Below are 17,552 nucleotides of genomic sequence, written 5' to 3'. Positions count from 1 at the left end.
CCTTGCGACTTTGTTACTTTACATTTATATTCACTGTATATTGCAAAACTCTTATAGGACAATAAAATCATATATATCATACTGAAATGCTCTTTGCAACTCATCCTCGGCCGTGGTGGTGTCTACTGGCCAGGACCAGACAGGGATTTGTCCATGAATTTCTTCTTGGCGAAGCACAACCACCACTTACTTGGCTTTCCGTCGTCCCCGCAGAACACCTTCTCGCACACGCGATGCCCAGTCTCTTGGCGGATTTGGAGGAAGTACTGGCGCATCAGATCCGCCTCCTGGCTCGTCGCCGGACGCGCGTACACGGAATTCAGCGGGAAGCCCGCCTCACCCGGAATGTCAAACTTCGAAATGGCCAGCGAGTACATCTCCTGGTGGCCCTGGTTCTTGTTCGAGCACCTCTGCAGCTTCTTCAGGCACTCCGTGATGTAGAGAGTCACGTAGATCAACACCCGGTCCACCTCTGACTTGATCTCGAACGTCCGGAAGAAGATGTTGGCTTTGAAGTAGTACAGCGCCTCATCAATGATGTCCTGCTCACTGTTGGTGCCCGGCGCGGGGCCCCTGTGTTGCGTCCTCAGTGGCAACAGGGCCATGTTGCCCAGGGACTGGGAGTAGTCGCGCAATTGTGAGTGGTAAGCCTGAGAGAGAGATAAGAGAGCCTCCATTGACACACCCTCGCAAACAAGGTGAAATTCACCGGGAAATTTTCAGTTTATCCAGCCAAATTCACTGTGTTTCACTCACCGGCATCTTGACTGTGCGTTCTGTGATAGAAAAAGCGTGCTAATTACTGTATCTTAAGTAGATTTCAGTGATTTTCTGGAGCGCAGAATGAATGAATCAACTGCGGGGGGTCAACAACTCTATTGTGGGACAATTTGGGTGGATTTGGGACACTCCAAAGTGAGGTTATGAGAAATTGTCATTTTTCCGTCAAAATTGCTGAAGCGAATGGGAGTTTGTTGAAGTTTGTTTACTAAAGATTAGAAGGAATCTTCCTGAGAAATCCTTCATTTTACACTTTTGTACGACAAAATAGTGCCTTGTCTGTTCATTCACAATGTTCAACAATTTATTTGGCAAGAAACCAACGGTAAAAGGTGAGTTTTTCACGTTTTTCATGGTGGTAATAAATCTCTTTCCTGAAGATGAGTCATGTTTTGAGTCATTGGTTGATCTTGAATCTCTGCGTGTGAAAAATCTGTCTTGCAGAGCAACAGCGCGAGAATGACAGGGCGCTGAGGAAGGCCGGGAGAGACATTGAGCGGGAGAGAAAGAAGCTGGAAATGGAGGAGAAGAAGCTGGAGATGGAGATCAAGAAGAATGCTCAGGCGGGGAATAAGGAAGCCTGCACTCTGCTGGCCAAGCAACTCATCCAGCTGCGGAAGCAGAAGAATCGCACGTACGCTGCCAACAGCAAGATCACCAGCGTCGGCTTCCAGAACAAGACAATCGGCGCGAATATCGCTCTGTCCGGCGCCATGGCGACCACGGCCAAGACGATGGGCGACATGAACAAGGTGATGCGTCCGGAGAAGCTGGCCGGCGACATGAGGGCCTTCCAGCAGGCGAACATGAAGATGGAGATGACGGACGAGATGAGTGAGTTGATGGCGCAGAGATTGTCCGGATTCTTTGGTGCTGAAAGTCTTCTTTTTTGCAGTTAACGACACGATGGACGATATTTTGGCGGAATCTGGAGACGAAGAGGAATCCGATCAGATTGTCAACAAGGTTCTGGATGAGATTGGCATCGAAATGTCCGGCAAGATGTCAGAGGCTCCATCGGCAATCTCAGGCACCATTGGCGAATCCTCCAGAGCAACGACTGAGCGCGATATTGAAGCCCAACTGGCGAAATTGCGATCCGCTTAACTTCAAGCATTCCGCGTCCTGCTTCTGTACATAAAATCCTCGTCCAGCAAATGCACAAATTCACACCGCGAGTCAAAGAAAAAGAAAAGATCATGTCTGTGAGTCAAATTTGTATTGTTATTTAAGAGAAGGGATAGAATTTTACCTTGAGATTTTGATATTTACAATGTAGACAACAAAGAATGTTAGTCAATATGAAATTACCAATGTTTTTTCTCTATAGAAATCTCCTATAAATTATGCAATTATCCAAATTTCTCTCTTCTCATTCTGCAAATATTATATTTAAATAAGAGTTCTACTCTACAAAACTTTGTTAAATCTTATTATTCACTTCGCTATCGCTTCTACAAAGTCAACACTAACCAATTAATTGTAGATAACAAATTCATTTCCATCTAAAACGCAACTCTCTCTCTGCCAACCTATCAAAGAATGTCTTCTGTAAGTTCTCTCACAAAATTGCTACATTATTGAATCTCAACGTATTTCTGCCACAGTCAGGACAACATTTAAACAAGGGAATCAATCATCATTTGGCTACTTTGCTCTCTCTCTTCGTTCTCTTTCTCTTCTGCAAAAGGACGGAAACTGTTTCACTGAAAATCGCTCGAAAAAAGTCTTCCGCACATTATTTAAAAATCTTTCGCAAAAATATTTTCGATTGATCAGGAAAACAGACACAATTTTCCATTAATTTTTTTTTTCTCTTCAACACAATTTCCTGAGAAGCTTAAACATAGAAACGGATTCAATTGAATGACATATTGCTCAAAATTGCACACAGAAAGGATATAAATGAGAACTTTTTGCTAAACATTATGCACAATTTCCTGCATTTTTGTATTTACATTAGGACACAACCAGTACTCTCAGGCTTTGGCAAATCGTTGAAAGATAACACAGAAGAATTGGCTGGATTGGATTGAGTGGATTCCTCACGATCGCTGCTAATTGACTCAGTCTGCGCCGCTGTGCTTCTGTCCACGCTGTTGCTCTTCACCAGCATGTGATCGAACGTCTGGTGATCCACTTTAATTGACGATTGAGTCTGCAAAAACACCGAAAGTCAGACTGAAATCCTCACAAAATCACCCTTCAAATGCTCACATTCTTTGTTGCCGGATCGACTTTGTCAGAACTGGGAATTTGAGTCATTGGGAAGCTCTGTGTTGGACTGTAGGAGACGAACTGCAGTGGCGGAATGGATTCCTTCTGCAGCACAAACTTGTCCAGTTGATAGATTTGCGGCTGAAGCGTGATGGCGAAAGATCTGTAGCCCAGACTGAAAGAGGAAGCAAAGTCAGCTTAGGAAATCACTGGAAGAAGCAAATGATCTCTCACCACTCTTGGAAGCTCCATCGCATGATGTCCTTCAGGCCGTTGCGCAGCTGTCGACAGAGCTGCAGAGATCCCGTCCGGACGGCGGCATTTGTGATGCGACAAATCGATGCTGCGTCCAGCAACAGAATCGACAGCAGGAGAGAAAACTCCAGACATCCCGCCTCAGTGAAGATCTGCAGCAAATACCGCATCTTCACCTCCAGCTTGTGTGACACAGTCTTGAGCTTTGGCTCCTCCTCAACACTGGGCAGCTGTGGATTCGCAAAGGCCTGATGCTCGATGTCCGGCGTGAAGGCATTGGAGTTCTCGTCGCCCCAGAACGACACCTGCTCCGACGTGACGCTCATATTCTCCATCATTGGCACTAATTTCGCCTCAGCCTCGGAAATGCTGGGCAATTTGGGCTTCCGCCCTTCGACGTTATTGTTGCTGGCGCTCGGCTTCGCCTCCACACTCACAGTGGCGGTCTTCAGGAGCAACTTCGAGCCACTGTCGCGACGATGCACCTTCAGATGTCCCTCATCGCACGACATGGGCATCTCCAGAGACGTCTGCTGGCCAGGAAGACTTGTGTATCCCGAATCGCTAGCACCCAAATTCGTCTCAATCTTGAGCGATTGCAGCGAGTAACTCGGACTCTCTTGCGTCTGATTGGACTTGTCAGCATCGGGATTGAGTTTCAACTCCAGACTCGGCTTTGGCCACTCCAGATCCTCGTGTAGTTGCTTCAGCGCCGCCACGAAGTCCTCAATGCGCGCCGCTCTGTCCTTCTCACGCGACAACCAGCCCACCAAGTGGAAGTCCAGCGCAGCACTCATGTAGCCCAACTCCTCCAGCTTCCGCTCCTGCAGCAATCGCCTGGCGTGCCGCTGCAGGATCACGTCGATGAAGAAGTCCTCCGCCGTGGACGAGTCCTTCTCCTTCTGCGTGTGCGGCATGCTTTTCTTCCTCTTCTGCACCGTCACCGAAGACGGCGGCGTCTTCTCCTTTGTACTGTTCGGCGATGTGTTCAGATTCGGCTCTCCGGGCTGCTGTTTGGGATTCATCGTGGTGGAGAAGCTTCGACCGCGCGCCATTGAGCCCATAATCAGGCTCAAATCCTCCGCATTGGGACTCACGGGAGTCGTCGGTGAGCTGAGGCCCAACTTCTGGCCCATCACGAATGACGTTCGCGGCGATTCCACATCATTTGGATCTGCAGAGATGAAGAAAACACATCAAAGACTGTGTTTTTCGCATTCTTTGGGCTGCAAACTCACCAATTGCTCGCAGGAAGCGCACCAGATCTCGCGCCAACTCCCACTTACTCTGCTCCAAGGCCGTGTCCAGCAGCAAAGTCGCGTATTGCCGACTAATTGATGACGGCTCTAAATTCTGCAACAAACAGTTTTACTACTTTCAACCAAGCGAAATATTTATGACCATCTTATGAAATAATCATTCACAAAACTGCAAATGCTGCAAAACAAGCATCGAAAATTTTGAGAGGATTTTTTGCAATCACTTTTAAAAAACAAATAAATTACGCACTTATTGAGATTATGCGAGAGTTTTAACATTTTTACGAAATTAATAGCCACACAAGAGCCAAAAAAACAACCACATTTCCTGACGCATAACTCAAAAATTATAACTCATAAAATTTCACATTAAATAATTGGCAATGAAGGTTACATAAAAAAAAATATCTTCTCTTCTTGAAGGTCATGCGCACGATGCATTAACAAGAAAAGTAGATCTCCACGATTTACACACAAACACACACAATAATTTGAAGATCATTAAATTCATTGCAACCATTTCGTTATGGTTTTACGTAAAGAAAGAAAAAAAATGTGAATTCAATGAACAAGAGTGGTAATTTTGTTGAAATATATCGCAAATAATAGCAAAACGGCCATGAAATGGGTCAATTTGGCAGTCAGTGAAGCGCCAAAAAGGGACTCACTTGCAGGATGATGAGATAACTGGCCGCCGTCTCGAGTTGCTTCGATGCCAGACACTGTTGAAAGAGATCTTTTGGCTTTCCAGCAGTGGCAAAGAGATACGGCCAGAGGGCAATTTCCGTCTTGCGAGCACACTGAACAACAGTCTGGAAACAGAGAAGTGCAATTTGTGGTTGAGAAAATCACACCAATTTGCGCCCATTTTTGGGACAATCCATCAAAATATAGCCTCGAATTATTCGTGTGAAAATTACAACTTTTGGCAATCCTTCAAGCGTCATTAAAAATGTATGAAGGCCTATAATTTACCAAAATCGTAATGCATCTCATATTTATGAGCCCCCGCCAAATTTTCTTTACCTGCAAATAGACGGGAAACTCTTGTATGAACTCCAACACACTGGGCAGCAGGGCGTCAGGAATGGGCTCCTTGCTCGTGGCCTCCTCCTCGAGAACCTGCAATTAAGGCATGATAAATGCACACTCAATTCCCCAGTCAATTTTCCATCCATTTGCACAATAGATAATCATCAACTCACTTCGTGCAAGAGTAGTTCCAGAGAATGCGGAAAATATGGCAAATTTGTACAACTGCGGGCAATCTCCCAGGCATTGTAGCCGAGATTGCGTCGAATCAATTGGCGGAGTATCTGATGCAAATATACTTGACTCTGGAGAAAAAAGGAAAGTCAAGAAGCACAAGACACATTTGTGAATACAAATCAGATTAAAACAGTGCTCAGCTATGGATCATTACCGTTCTCTCAAGTACGCAAAATGGGAGGGAAAAGTGAAGACTAGAGTCGCTCGTGTACAGAACTGTGTCATTCTCCACGCCCAGAATTATTGCATCTTCGAAGAGGATCACTGGAAATTAGGGGTTGAAAACATAAAAATTTACAAAATTCTAAGATCTCAAAATTGAGATTAAAACTGCTAAGGTTTTAGCGTTGTTCTGCTTAATTCTGAGCAAATTTAGTAAGAAAACTAGCGATATTAGCGGTGACCAGTCAAAGTTCTGATGCGTACTTAAATACATAGATGTCGCATCATGCAAAACCTTGCCAGAAAATTGCAAGAAGCCATTTTTGTATGAGAACCGATACAATTAAATCAATACAATTTGCGCTGAGAAATTAATGGTGAAAACGTAGCTTTTGTCATTGGACAATTGTTTTAGTTCATCTCTTTCTTCCCCACACGAATCGTGTATTTTCCTTCCTGCTCACAACATTTTTATATCAAGTGTGTGCCTGCAGATTTTACGTTGGGCAACCCGCGCTGAATTTGAGTTTGACGTGTCTGACAATGCGCTTGCTGTCAAAATGGTCAAAATAGACAAATTTCATACGGAAAATCGAGGAAATCGTCAATGAAATGAATTTAAGTGTGGAAAAAACTCAAAAATTAATTGATTTCGTCCATAATGAGCCATCATTGTGGAGAAAATCGGATTGTGTGAAGGCGCCAAAAGTTGATCTGCAGACCAAAATTCTGAAGGGAATCTGACGGGACCGAACCGAGATGGTATGAGCAAAATGCTGTGTTTTCACCATAAAGATTCTTGTGTTTAAAAGCATTTAGAGGAAATAAATAAATATTTTCAGGTGTTTATTGTTCTTTATAAGACTGAGACCCATAAAAAACTGGGAAAAATATCGAGGAATCGTGTTTTGATCAATTAATTCGAACGTCTTGCAAGTCCCTTGGTCCAGAAAACAGCAGGAAATTGGATATCCTTATTGATTCCGTTTTCATACTTCGTCTTAGCACTTTTTGCTCAAGGTTTGCTAAAATCTCAGCACTTTTAAGCTAAAATATCAGCTTAATAAGGGATTTTTGCCACTCACCCAGTGGATAAACACGCAGCGTGAAGGAGAGCATGATCCTTCTGGACATGAATGTGTGCCTGTGACTCCGATGGCCAGAGTCGCCTTCGCGCCGCGGGAAGACAGGCAGCCACACTCGCATGCCGTGTCCGCCGCAGAAGAGCCACAGAGACTCCTTGAGGTGCGTCTTGTGTGAGTCCGACAGCCAAATGCACTCAACACACGATGCCAGGCAAGTTGATGTCTGGCAGAAGACAATCAATTAATGATATATTATGAATTTACAGCAATTATTCCATTATAAATATATTACACAGATGAAAATGTACACAAGCGGTGTGGAATTCACTCAATTAACATTCCACAGCGAAAGTGTTATGTTACCCATTAGGGCCTCTTTTGAGTCTATACAGCATAATGCAATTTGGTCAGCAGTACCACAAAGTGAACCATAAACCTCTAAAATACAATAACCACAATATCTTGCACCTCCACTTATCCGGCATTATGCAATCTCCCGCGCACATGCGGCGCTCTTGCAAGAAGAAAGGTTCCGTTGGAGGCCATAAAATCAGGCATTTGGCGTCTCTCTCTCGGCCAGGAGGAATTTCATAATTTCAAATTACATATTCTCTTGTACTTTATCTTTATGTATCATTATCTCACTTTGTGTCTACAAGAGATCATTTTTTTCTCTCTCTCTCTCTGTGCACATAATTTTCGTTGTAATCCAGCAGAAAATACTACAAGCTCATGCCCACACTTCGAAATGACTTTACAGATTCTTGGGAGTCTGTAAAATCCCCCAATAAACATTCCATATATAGGGTAATAAGTGTGTTAAATTTTTTTTTCCTTCACAACAACACTTGAGCCATGGCTGTGAGCTTTTTTACCCTCACTTTTCCTATGTTAATCTTTCTCAATTCTCCTTCGGACTCATTAAAATTGACTCACTTTCTCAAGAATATATAAACACAAGTCTCTCAATGAAACAAGCTTTTAATCCCCCATAAAATGCATTCCAATGCCCAGAGTGTGAATGATTAATCTCTTCATTTGCCCACAAGAATTGACCATTCTGCAGCATTGCCGCCACTTTTGCTGCTGCATCATGATTTGATTCACTTCCACAGCATGCAATATATGCATAAAATAGCAAACTCTGCCATGTAAAATTGCAATTGTGCCTCGGCATTAATAATATATCGACAAATTGCCAATTTGTCGATCAAGTATCTCGATATATATGTACATAAAATCACGTGCTTCAATTCATCCAAACGAAAAAATATGGTTCACTAGTCTTTTATCATTATTATAACACACTGACTTACATATTACATATTATGCTAATAATATCCACTGGATTGCATAATGCCTTGACATAGGATGTTTGCGCGCAACCCTTAGAAAATGTGGGACAATTCCCATAAACTTCACCAAATAATCTGCCAAAGTGTGTTGCTTTCACATGGAAATTATGTCACAAAGTATGCTTCTTCTCCCAAGTACGACCATCGTTAATCATTATTTCTGCCAGTGACATAATTTTTGGGAACTCTAAAATTTTCACTCACAACATTATTCAACATGATAATCATAATATTCTCACGCAGTTTCTCTGTCCATGTTTTGAGCTTTACTTTTATTTCGGTGCATTGCACTGATAAAACACCTCTCAAGATCATGTAAAAGTGCCACAGAAAGTCTTTTTGCCTCTCAAAACACTTCTTTTTGCATGTCACATTGTTTGGTATTTTTAGCCATTTTTCCACTCATAAGATATTATTAAGAAATCAACGAAAATAACTAATTCGACACAGAATAGAGAGAAGAAAAAATTAATTAGGTGACCACACACTGAGCATAATTAAGGTACCCACTAAAATACAGCCCATGGAACTTATGCAAGTCAAATGATACATGCAATGCCATGAAGAGGCAAACGAAAAAATAAAGAAGGAAAGAAGCCAGAAAAACAATTAAATGTAATAGAGATTTTTGTAACTTTGTGTGTCTCTCTTTCTCCATTGCCATGTAACGATTGAAGGAGGAAAGCGATTAATTACATATCGAGTGTCATGTTATGAAGTGGAGAAGATGAAGTACACACAATATCTGTGGTGCCCAAATCCGTAGATCAGTGCACACTTTACGCCTCACTGAAGCATAATCGCGCTATGATCATATTCCGTGGTGTCATATATGTTGAGGGGCGACTTTCTTCGATGTCAATGCGATAATACACTTTGTACAATTGCATGCGCCACTGTTTGTCCGCATATTACGTGAGCAAACACTGCATTAACTCATGATTGTCAAAGCTTAGGAAGTTTATGGTGTTGTTACCCTTTGAAAAGTACAAATTTTCCAAGACAGTCAAGGATTCTTGTTATCTTGAAATCTTGATTTCTGGTTGATGTCTCGGATAAAAGCCTCACAAGAATCTTTTTTGGGCACTCAAGGATATCCCAAAAGCGTTCCAAGCTTTCAAAGTGGAATTACAATTGTATAAGAAACGTGAGGATTGATTTTGGCAATAGAACAATAAGCAAACTTAAGCATGACATCAAATGTATTGAATTTGGCAAATGAAGGACTAATTTTCTGACACTGTCAATCTGGAATGGGTTAACTTATTGTTAATATAGTTCAAGAATTGTGTCTCCGCAGCCGATCTGGATGAACTGACGAAGAAAAACCATTGGCCACAAGTCGCGTTGTGTTACATTTATCGGATGTGTCTCCTTGGGAATCGATCGATATTGTGTGGCTTTGGATTGTGTGTTAAGGCAAAAAGCCAAACAAACAGAGACCAAAACACACACAAGAAGTCTTATGCAACTTTTTTGAACTCAATTAAAATCATTTAATAAGAAAGAGAGCAGCATGAGACAGAGAATACAGTGTCTGTGCGCAATGTGTGTGCCAAAACACACCAGCAATTCTCTCTCCCAATCGAATGTATTTGTACAACTTCCGATAAGTCCACGGACGGCTGGACTATTGTCTGAGAGTGCGCGCGCGCTCGCAATATATTATTTTATTGCCAAGTGTATTTCAAAACTTTCTATGCTGCTGCACAACGGACATAATCTATGTGGTGTATGTTAAAATTCACTCTCCTCCGTTTGGGAACCAAACGTTGAAAAACACCGACTTTACAGGTATAAAAGCACTTGTACGTGTTTCCATCAAAACAGTCAAGTGTCCGCATCGGAATAGTTCACAACTAAATCACACCAGCGTGCGCAAAGTCTTGTGTTAAAATAATCTTGCCAAAATGCAATCCTATCAGGTGAAGAGAACTCTTCTAGTGGATAATAGAATCTGGATTTACATTGAGAGAAGAGGAAGTCGAAGGAACGCTCAAACAATTCTCTTGCAGGTCATCTGCTGCTTAGTCCTCCTCGCCGTGGCTGTGAGCGCCTTCCCAGGACACGCCGAGAGCTACGCACACTTCAACCAGCACGTGGATCATCACCACGGCGGCTACGGTGGATACGATCATCACTACGATCACCATGAGGACCATCACGTAAGATCACAGAGTGTGGTGAATTTGCAGGATAACAATCACGGTTGTTTGCTCGTTCGCAGGCTCCTGCCCAGTACAAATTCGGCTACGCCGTGAAGGATCCCCACACCGGTGACCACAAGGAGGCCTGGGAGCACAGCGACGGACACCACGTCACCGGCTCCTACTCCCTGTACGAGCCCGATGGCACCAAGCGCGTCGTCGACTACACGGCGGATCCTCACACCGGATTCCACGCCACGGTGAAGAAGGTCGGACACGCCGTGCACCACTACGTTCCCCACCACCACGACTACCACGGACACCACTACTAGGCGCGCCATCCCCGCAGATGTGATCACTAGCTTGTGTTCTACTTGTGATAAATCACTCTCATTACCCACTCTTCAGGCCTATCGACAAATCCTTCGAGCATTCTACCATCTATTCTTCTTCTGTATCCCAATACAATACTCTCTTTTTTATACTTGATGATAAAAAAAAAATACGAATGAGAAAAGCGTAAATAAAAAAAGGACATATCAAACTCACCAGATGTTCACATGTATTCCCATTATTCTCCTTCTGCACCATCAACAGCCGCCCCGAAACGTTCAAGATCAGGGTCTCAGATTGTTGACTCGCTGAAAGACACAAACAGACACAAAATGCATAAGATAAGCATCTGCGAGGTTTAGCTTATGAGGAGCTGAGATTTTAAAGTGTCTCAACTTGAAATGGAATATCAAGATTGGCATTTTGCAAGAGTTTTTCTCAATGTGACTAAAGATCAAAATTTAGCGTTATTAAAGCTGCGAAATTTGCCAAATTTACTTCAAAACGCCTTCAAATCGTCCGATAAAGTGCAAATATTGCTCTGTATTTATTATTTTGTGAATATTTCAGTTGATTTTATTTGTATTTATTAGAATTTTTGACTAAAATATGGCAAAATTAATGGAAAATCTGAAAATATTACTTTCCAAAGTCAATTTTTAATAGTTTTCGAGTTGATTTTATCCAAACAAGTTCTAAAAAATCAACTTTTCATGCTTTACAAGTGAAAAGAATTTAAAAGATATGAGAAATAATCATTCAAAGTGTAAAAAACACTTAAGGATAATTCAGAAAATCAAAAATTATTTCCTGAAAAGGCGTTTTCTGCGTTTGACTGCAATTTTTGAGACATTTCAAAGAATAAATAAAAAGCTTTTCAAAAATTCATAAGACGAAATCTATAATAAATTGACTTTTAGGTACTTTAATTGAAAAAAAAACACCCAAATTAGTTCAATAACATGCTTAACTCCATATAATTGCTCATTTTCCACACTCAGTTTCACGATTTCGCGACATTGCTTCGCGTTGAAGACAAGAGTGAAGCTGCGAAGTAACATTCCAACAACTCAAAAACACTCTCTCGCTAATGCAGTGTGTCTCACCTCAAGCGCAATGCTCGCGCTTAACGAAAGGAAAAGTGTAATTATGGCAAAGGTATTCACGGAATTGGGTCAGTTGTAGGGCTTCATATTGTGCTGCACGACTTTATCCGTTCGGAAATCTTGTTTGTAAATGATTTGTATCAGCGTTTCTCTGATTGCTTCTTGCCCAATTTCACGAGCCAATTTGTCATGTGGTAAATCATACAAGATATAGGCGTGTAATTGAAATTTTTGTGGCAATCATTTCCTTGAGATCACGCAGAGAATGTTCAAACACAGTCTCTCTGCCTCTCTTAACCTTTAGACAGAGGCAAGAGTTGACATTCTAGAGTTGATAGAGTTGATATTCTAACAAGCATTTTAAGGGATTTCTCACCTTGATTGACTCGCGGAATGCTTTCATTTTTCAAATTGGTCATCGTCACTGACACAATGCACGCCGGATGGACGCAAAGTCCTCTGATATCGTACAGACGGAATGTTGTGAGATCCACAGTTTGGGCATCGTGGCGTGTTATTGCGAAGCTCGTGACGAAGCCGTCATTGGTGAAGACAATCAGTTGATCCTTGTAGAGATTGATCAGCACCACCGGTGCACTGGAGGGAATGATCTTCGCGAAGCGATTGTCCAGCTTCGCGTCCTTCGGATACAGTCGCAACTCGTCACTGTGGCCCACCATGCTGTAGCATCCCATGATGATGAACTCATTCCACCACAGCAGTCCCCCGGTGACGACAAAGTCCTTCTCCTGCGTCTCATTGCCGAACAGCTTCCACTTGCGCGTGCCGAGGGAGTAGAGCGCGAAGCCCAGTCGACCGGCCACAGCCAAATTCACTCCGCTCTTGTCGATTGCACTGTACTGTATTTTCGGGGCGGGAGAGAAACAGAGAGAGATGAATTAAATCGTCAAATTATATGTTGTCGGCATGCAATGTATTATATTCCCTATCTTAATCATGGCGAAACTCACTCGAATTGGCCAATTGCTGGCCATATAAGCTGTGGGAAGTTGCACAACGATCCAGTGTTTGCTCTCCGACAATATGCTGGTGACTTGCAGTGATTTTCCCAGCTCATAGTCATCCGAATGATACATGGCATCATCATTGGCCACACGCTTGATCTCACCATCGTTTATGTAACTCGTCGTGCAGATGCTGTAGGATGTGGCGAAGAAGTTGGTCTGCTTGCAGCCCGTGTAGAACGGCGAGTCGAATGTGCGCAGATCTGTGCCGTAGCTGCGTGAGTTGTAGTGAATATTGCGGAGACTCTCGCCCTGATTCATGTACAGCTTGTCGTCGCCCTGCAGCAACAGGTGCGAGTGGAAGCTCATGCACGGATTCACGGACATTGAGCTCTTGACAAAGTCCAGCACGAGCAGCGATCGCGAAGGCTCCGCCGTCGATGCGTTGTCTCCGTCCACTTCCTGGGCATTCGTGTGTCGCACCATGAACAACTGATAGCCCTCCGTTGACCAGTCCATCGACTGGATGTCCAGGGGATTGTGCTTGGCCAGATCCACATTCAGTCCATAATCCCAACCCAAGGAGCACATGAGCGTCGACCCAAAAGTGCTCCACAACGAAATCCCGCCTTTGCACCACGAAAGCACCACTGCACATCCATCCGGAGTCCATTTCATCTCCCGCACGGCGCCAGGCGAGCCCGGAAAGTCTTTGGCACTCAGAATTAGAGCATGCGACAATTCTAGGCCACCAGTTAAGTCATCTATCGTGTACACAACAGCCTGCGAACTGCAAGAAACAAATTAATTAGAGACAAACTGACGAGCAACTAGTTGACATGGACAAATTACTTCTTGCGCCCGAACGCTATCAAGCGGTATTTGTGATTTATCGTAGCGCAACTCGCATCGTCGATGTTTTGAGCCCATATTCCTTGAACTTGCTGCAAGAGAAAACAATGAGCTTCATGAAGGCATTTTCATGTACATCGAACAATAGATTATTTCACGTACGTTTGGGTCAAACTTGAGGTTGTTCGCCGTGAGAAAAGCCGCTCGACCATCGTTGAGTGTGATGGCAAAACCGCCCACGAGTGGCGAATAGTCCATCGAAGTTATGTGAACTTTATCCTCTAAAATTGGCACAGCTGCAAAGGATAAATACACTAAATTAGCCATGAAACTCTCTGAATTACTCTGCAGCACCAGGAAAACTTCCTATTAGGAACGGATAATGTTCCAATTGGAGTAGATTTTGCAAAATTCATGCATTTCTCCTGCCAAGAATCACTGCTCTCATCGATTTTCGGCCTGGATCTGAGCGAAAGTTGATTCTCTTCTTCTCCTGGCCTTTAACTCACCGTAGCTAACTTGCTGGTTCACACTGAAGGGGATGCGCTTGAGGTCAAGCGAGAAGTCGCGCTCCTCCACGCCATCCCAGCGGATGCGCAGCACCTTTCCGGACTCCGTGGCGACCATCATCTGGGAGATGCTGACGCAGGACACGCAGGTGACCGGTACGAAGAGTGCCACTTCGTGGGACAGCGTGAGCGTGAGCGAGGGAATTGTCTCCTTCACGAACAGCTCGGCGCTGTCGCGGCGCAAGTTCTGGAACGGCGAGTCGATCTGGTTGTAGATTCCCTTGGGCGTGTCGACGACTCCCAGGCTGAAGAGCAGCAGCGTGCCGTCCTCTGTCTGCAAGCAGGGGAAAAGAGGGTCACTCTGGGGCCGTGGCCAGGCGGAATGCACTTCCGGACTCACCACAATCACGAGCATGCTGGAATCGGGCTTCCACTCCACCAGCATATTCCGGCCATGTTTCTCTATCGATTTTGCATCCCGACGATGGCAGACAATTGGGACGCACGGCTGAAATGGGGCGCAATTACTCATCATCTCTACGTGGCGTGGGAATCTCGCGGACATTACCTTTGTGTACCATATTCTCAGGCTGTCTTCCGTGAGAATGGCAAAGAGAATCTTAACTCGGTCACAACAAATCTTCAGCAATTGACAACCATTCGCCGTTTCCGCGATATCGAGTATTTTAGGCCAGCCAACCGGGAAATACATTGTCGCGATTGTTTATACAACACTTTCCACACTCCTATTGCAGGGAAATCACATCTTTCGTTACAATATCACTTGCACACACGAGAAAACCTCTTTATTTATTATTGACACCACTTTTCTTGCGAAACCCCGCAAACAACTATTGCCACGTTCCTCGACGGTGTGCGAATGTTCCGCTCCAGTCAGCGGAAGTGTCTAATGTCTTTGTCAACACGAAGATGTGGGAAGAAAGTTTTCTAATATAATATCATGATGTTTTAACTTTAAGAAAATGAATTCTACTCGTTATCTTATCTAATAAGAGACATTGATGTGAAAAAAAATCACATGATCGTTGGAAATTTTTCATATGAAAATTTCAAGAGGATTCTTATGGGGTCCGCAAGTGCTGCCATCACTTGGATGTGAAAGAAAGACATTGAAAATAAGCATTTCTGAATAAAGAAGTATCTATTTTCGCAATTATCAATAATCACATACACAAGAAGTCTTCCTAAAGTCATTAACTTATCCATTGATGGTCGAGAAAAGCGGAAAAGGGAGAAATTGAAGGAAACACGCACAACCGTTGCTGTTCAAAAATTATCCCTCTTTCGGACGACAATTTCCGGAGTTGCCGCCCTGTCATCGCCTTGTCATTCCGCACTCTTGATGTCCGCTTTGGAAAATAATAACAAAGTGTATTTTGCATATCCTCGCGGTGTTTTGACGCTGTAGAATCATGGTCAGGCACAGAGAGCATCAGGAGAACGTGCGCCTCGTGCGGCTGGTGAAGCAGAATCCCTGCCTGTACGACTTCGGGATGTCTGAGTACTCGGACAGGGAGTTCATTGAGAAAGTGTGGAAGAAGATCGCCGACGAGATGGGCGACAATCGTGAGGCTCTCCCACTGCCTGGAGGAGGGTGCAGGAGTTCAATGTGTGCTTGTCATTTCAGCCCAGAACATCCGCGACAAGTGGCGGAACCTGCGAACGGTGTTCCTGCGGAAGCTGAAGGCGGAGCAGAACGGACAGACGCTGAAGTGTCGATACTATCTGATGGACGAGATGAAGTTCATCATGCCGTTCGTGAAGATGACCGTGCCGTATCAGGTGGTGAAGAGTGCCGCGGACGAGGAGGACAATCTGGACAGCAAGAACACAGATGAGGAAGAGGAGTCGGCGAAGAAGCGCGTGCTGCGCGGCCGACGAGTGAAGCCGGATCCGAGCGAGGAGCAGCGCGACTGCGAGGAGTACGAAGTGGTGCTGGAGGAGCCCTACGTGCAGTCCTCCACCACCACGCCCGGCGACTCCACGGACAAGAAGCGGCTGATCCGCAGCATCATGCAGGAGATCGACACGGAGAACGAAACCTACTCAATCAACCTGAGCGAGGTGAAGTCGCAGAAGCGGAAATTCACCCCCGAAACAGAGAATCCGCGCAAGCTCTTCCTGCTGAGTCTGATGCCCGAGATGGAGCAGATGACGGACAAACAGATGAGTGGCTTTCGGCGCAAGGTGCTCGCGCTCCTGGACGACATACTCTATCCCGATGAGTAGTTTATGTTTAAGTGTTTCCCTGGTTTTCTTTCGTCTCTCGATATAATTTATGTGTAGAACTGAACAGTACCAATACAAAAGATTGCGGAATACAACTGGTGTTGAAGGAAATGCCTGTGTGTGTGTCTAGAAGCGCTTGAGGAACTCCTCAGAGCAGATCCTCGCCCTGGCGTTCACGGCCAGCTTCATCTCGCTGATCTCCTTGTCGATTTCCTCCATGAAGTGGATGACAAAGTCCACGAGCTTGTGCTTGTACATCTGCTCAGTGTGGAAGTTGGTGATCAGGAAGCTGATGTCGTAGCCGTCGATGGGCTTCCGGCGCAAGATGATGAAGTTCTCCGCGCGCATCATCATGAAGCGCGTGAACTTGTGGCAGAGGATCTTCTCGATCTCGTCCGCCTGCTTCACGGCGATGCTCACGCGCACGGAATTCACGCTGGTCTCAATCAGCACGCGCTCCTTCTCGTTCCGCGAGATCACCACGGGCGTGAGCAGCAGCTCCTTGCTGCTCTTCACCTCCACCTCGGGCTTGTTGTGCCGCTCCACGACCTGGGAGGAGAAGTTGGACAGACACATCGCCGCCGTCAGCGTGTGACGAACTGTGCGGGAGGCAAGAAAGCCAAGTCAGCGGAGGGATTTCGACCTGGACACGAAGGCACACTCACCGGCGGTCAGGTAGGGCTTCAGGGTGGCAGCCATTGGGCTGTTTCTCAGGCTCTTTCACACAATTTTCCACCACACCTCGAGAGATACGGGCTTCCGGAGCAGGTCAATCCCATGAATGACACACACTTTCGGAGAACTTTCCGACTTCTTGCTTTTTACAAACACGTCGCAAATTCACGCTGTGAAAGTGTAGAAAAATATTTTGGATCAATTGAATGGATGAATGAATAATTCTGGGAAATGCTTAGATGGAATACATTCTTCTCCGCTCGCAAGATGCCGATTTATCAGTAAAATTCACTCTTCGCAAACTGTACAAAAATGCGTGAGACTCTCGCGGGT

The 17,552-nt window shown here is 44.6% G+C and overlaps 5 protein-coding genes across 5 annotated transcripts; 2 read left to right on the top strand and 3 right to left on the bottom strand.

Moving 5' to 3' along the window:
- Nucleotides 1-9: 9 nt before the first annotated feature.
- Nucleotides 10-889, bottom strand: LOC132264450 (actin-related protein 2/3 complex subunit 3-like). Its single transcript, XM_059764668.1, has 2 exons — nucleotides 757-889; nucleotides 10-650 (listed from the first exon to the last, which is right to left on the bottom strand). The coding sequence occupies exons 1-2, from the start codon at nucleotides 760-762 to the stop codon at nucleotides 123-125; spliced, it is 534 nt and encodes a 177-aa protein (XP_059620651.1). The 5' UTR covers nucleotides 763-889; the 3' UTR covers nucleotides 10-122.
- A 66-nt stretch (nucleotides 890-955) lies between these two features.
- LOC132264449 (charged multivesicular body protein 2b-like) lies at nucleotides 956-2,090 on the top strand. Its single transcript, XM_059764667.1, has 3 exons — nucleotides 956-1,112; nucleotides 1,225-1,614; nucleotides 1,676-2,090. The coding sequence occupies exons 1-3, from the start codon at nucleotides 1,073-1,075 to the stop codon at nucleotides 1,885-1,887; spliced, it is 642 nt and encodes a 213-aa protein (XP_059620650.1). The 5' UTR covers nucleotides 956-1,072; the 3' UTR covers nucleotides 1,888-2,090.
- LOC132264444 (guanine nucleotide exchange factor subunit Rich-like) lies at nucleotides 1,985-15,141 on the bottom strand. Its single transcript, XM_059764661.1, has 17 exons — nucleotides 14,863-15,141; nucleotides 14,695-14,802; nucleotides 14,295-14,628; nucleotides 13,948-14,081; nucleotides 13,786-13,877; nucleotides 12,940-13,723; nucleotides 12,345-12,828; nucleotides 11,079-11,170; nucleotides 7,028-7,250; nucleotides 5,935-6,044; nucleotides 5,717-5,848; nucleotides 5,538-5,633; nucleotides 5,180-5,323; nucleotides 4,491-4,605; nucleotides 3,232-4,426; nucleotides 2,998-3,172; nucleotides 1,985-2,938 (listed from the first exon to the last, which is right to left on the bottom strand). Exons 1-17 carry the CDS (start codon nucleotides 15,004-15,006, stop codon nucleotides 2,735-2,737), a joined length of 4,566 nt encoding a protein of 1,521 aa, XP_059620644.1. The 5' UTR covers nucleotides 15,007-15,141; the 3' UTR covers nucleotides 1,985-2,734.
- A 369-nt stretch (nucleotides 15,142-15,510) lies between these two features.
- Nucleotides 15,511-16,551, top strand: LOC132264448 (uncharacterized). The gene is made up of 2 exons (XM_059764664.1): nucleotides 15,511-15,881; nucleotides 15,943-16,551. The coding sequence occupies exons 1-2, from the start codon at nucleotides 15,728-15,730 to the stop codon at nucleotides 16,542-16,544; spliced, it is 756 nt and encodes a 251-aa protein (XP_059620647.1). The 5' UTR covers nucleotides 15,511-15,727; the 3' UTR covers nucleotides 16,545-16,551.
- A 3-nt stretch (nucleotides 16,552-16,554) lies between these two features.
- LOC132264451 (actin-related protein 2/3 complex subunit 4) lies at nucleotides 16,555-17,345 on the bottom strand. The gene is made up of 2 exons (XM_059764669.1): nucleotides 17,210-17,345; nucleotides 16,555-17,143 (listed from the first exon to the last, which is right to left on the bottom strand). The coding sequence occupies exons 1-2, from the start codon at nucleotides 17,241-17,243 to the stop codon at nucleotides 16,671-16,673; spliced, it is 507 nt and encodes a 168-aa protein (XP_059620652.1). The 5' UTR covers nucleotides 17,244-17,345; the 3' UTR covers nucleotides 16,555-16,670.
- Between the last annotated feature and the right edge of the window lie 207 nt (nucleotides 17,346-17,552).

The sequence above is a fragment of the Phlebotomus argentipes genome, unplaced genomic scaffold, assembly GCF_947086385.1.
Source record: "Phlebotomus argentipes unplaced genomic scaffold, Phlebotomus argentipes genome assembly contig_35, whole genome shotgun sequence".
NCBI classification, from domain to species: Eukaryota; Metazoa; Arthropoda; class Insecta; order Diptera; family Psychodidae; genus Phlebotomus; species Phlebotomus argentipes.
The sequence above is the reverse complement of the archived record's forward strand: the minus strand, read 5'-3'. Positions and strand labels throughout refer to the sequence as shown.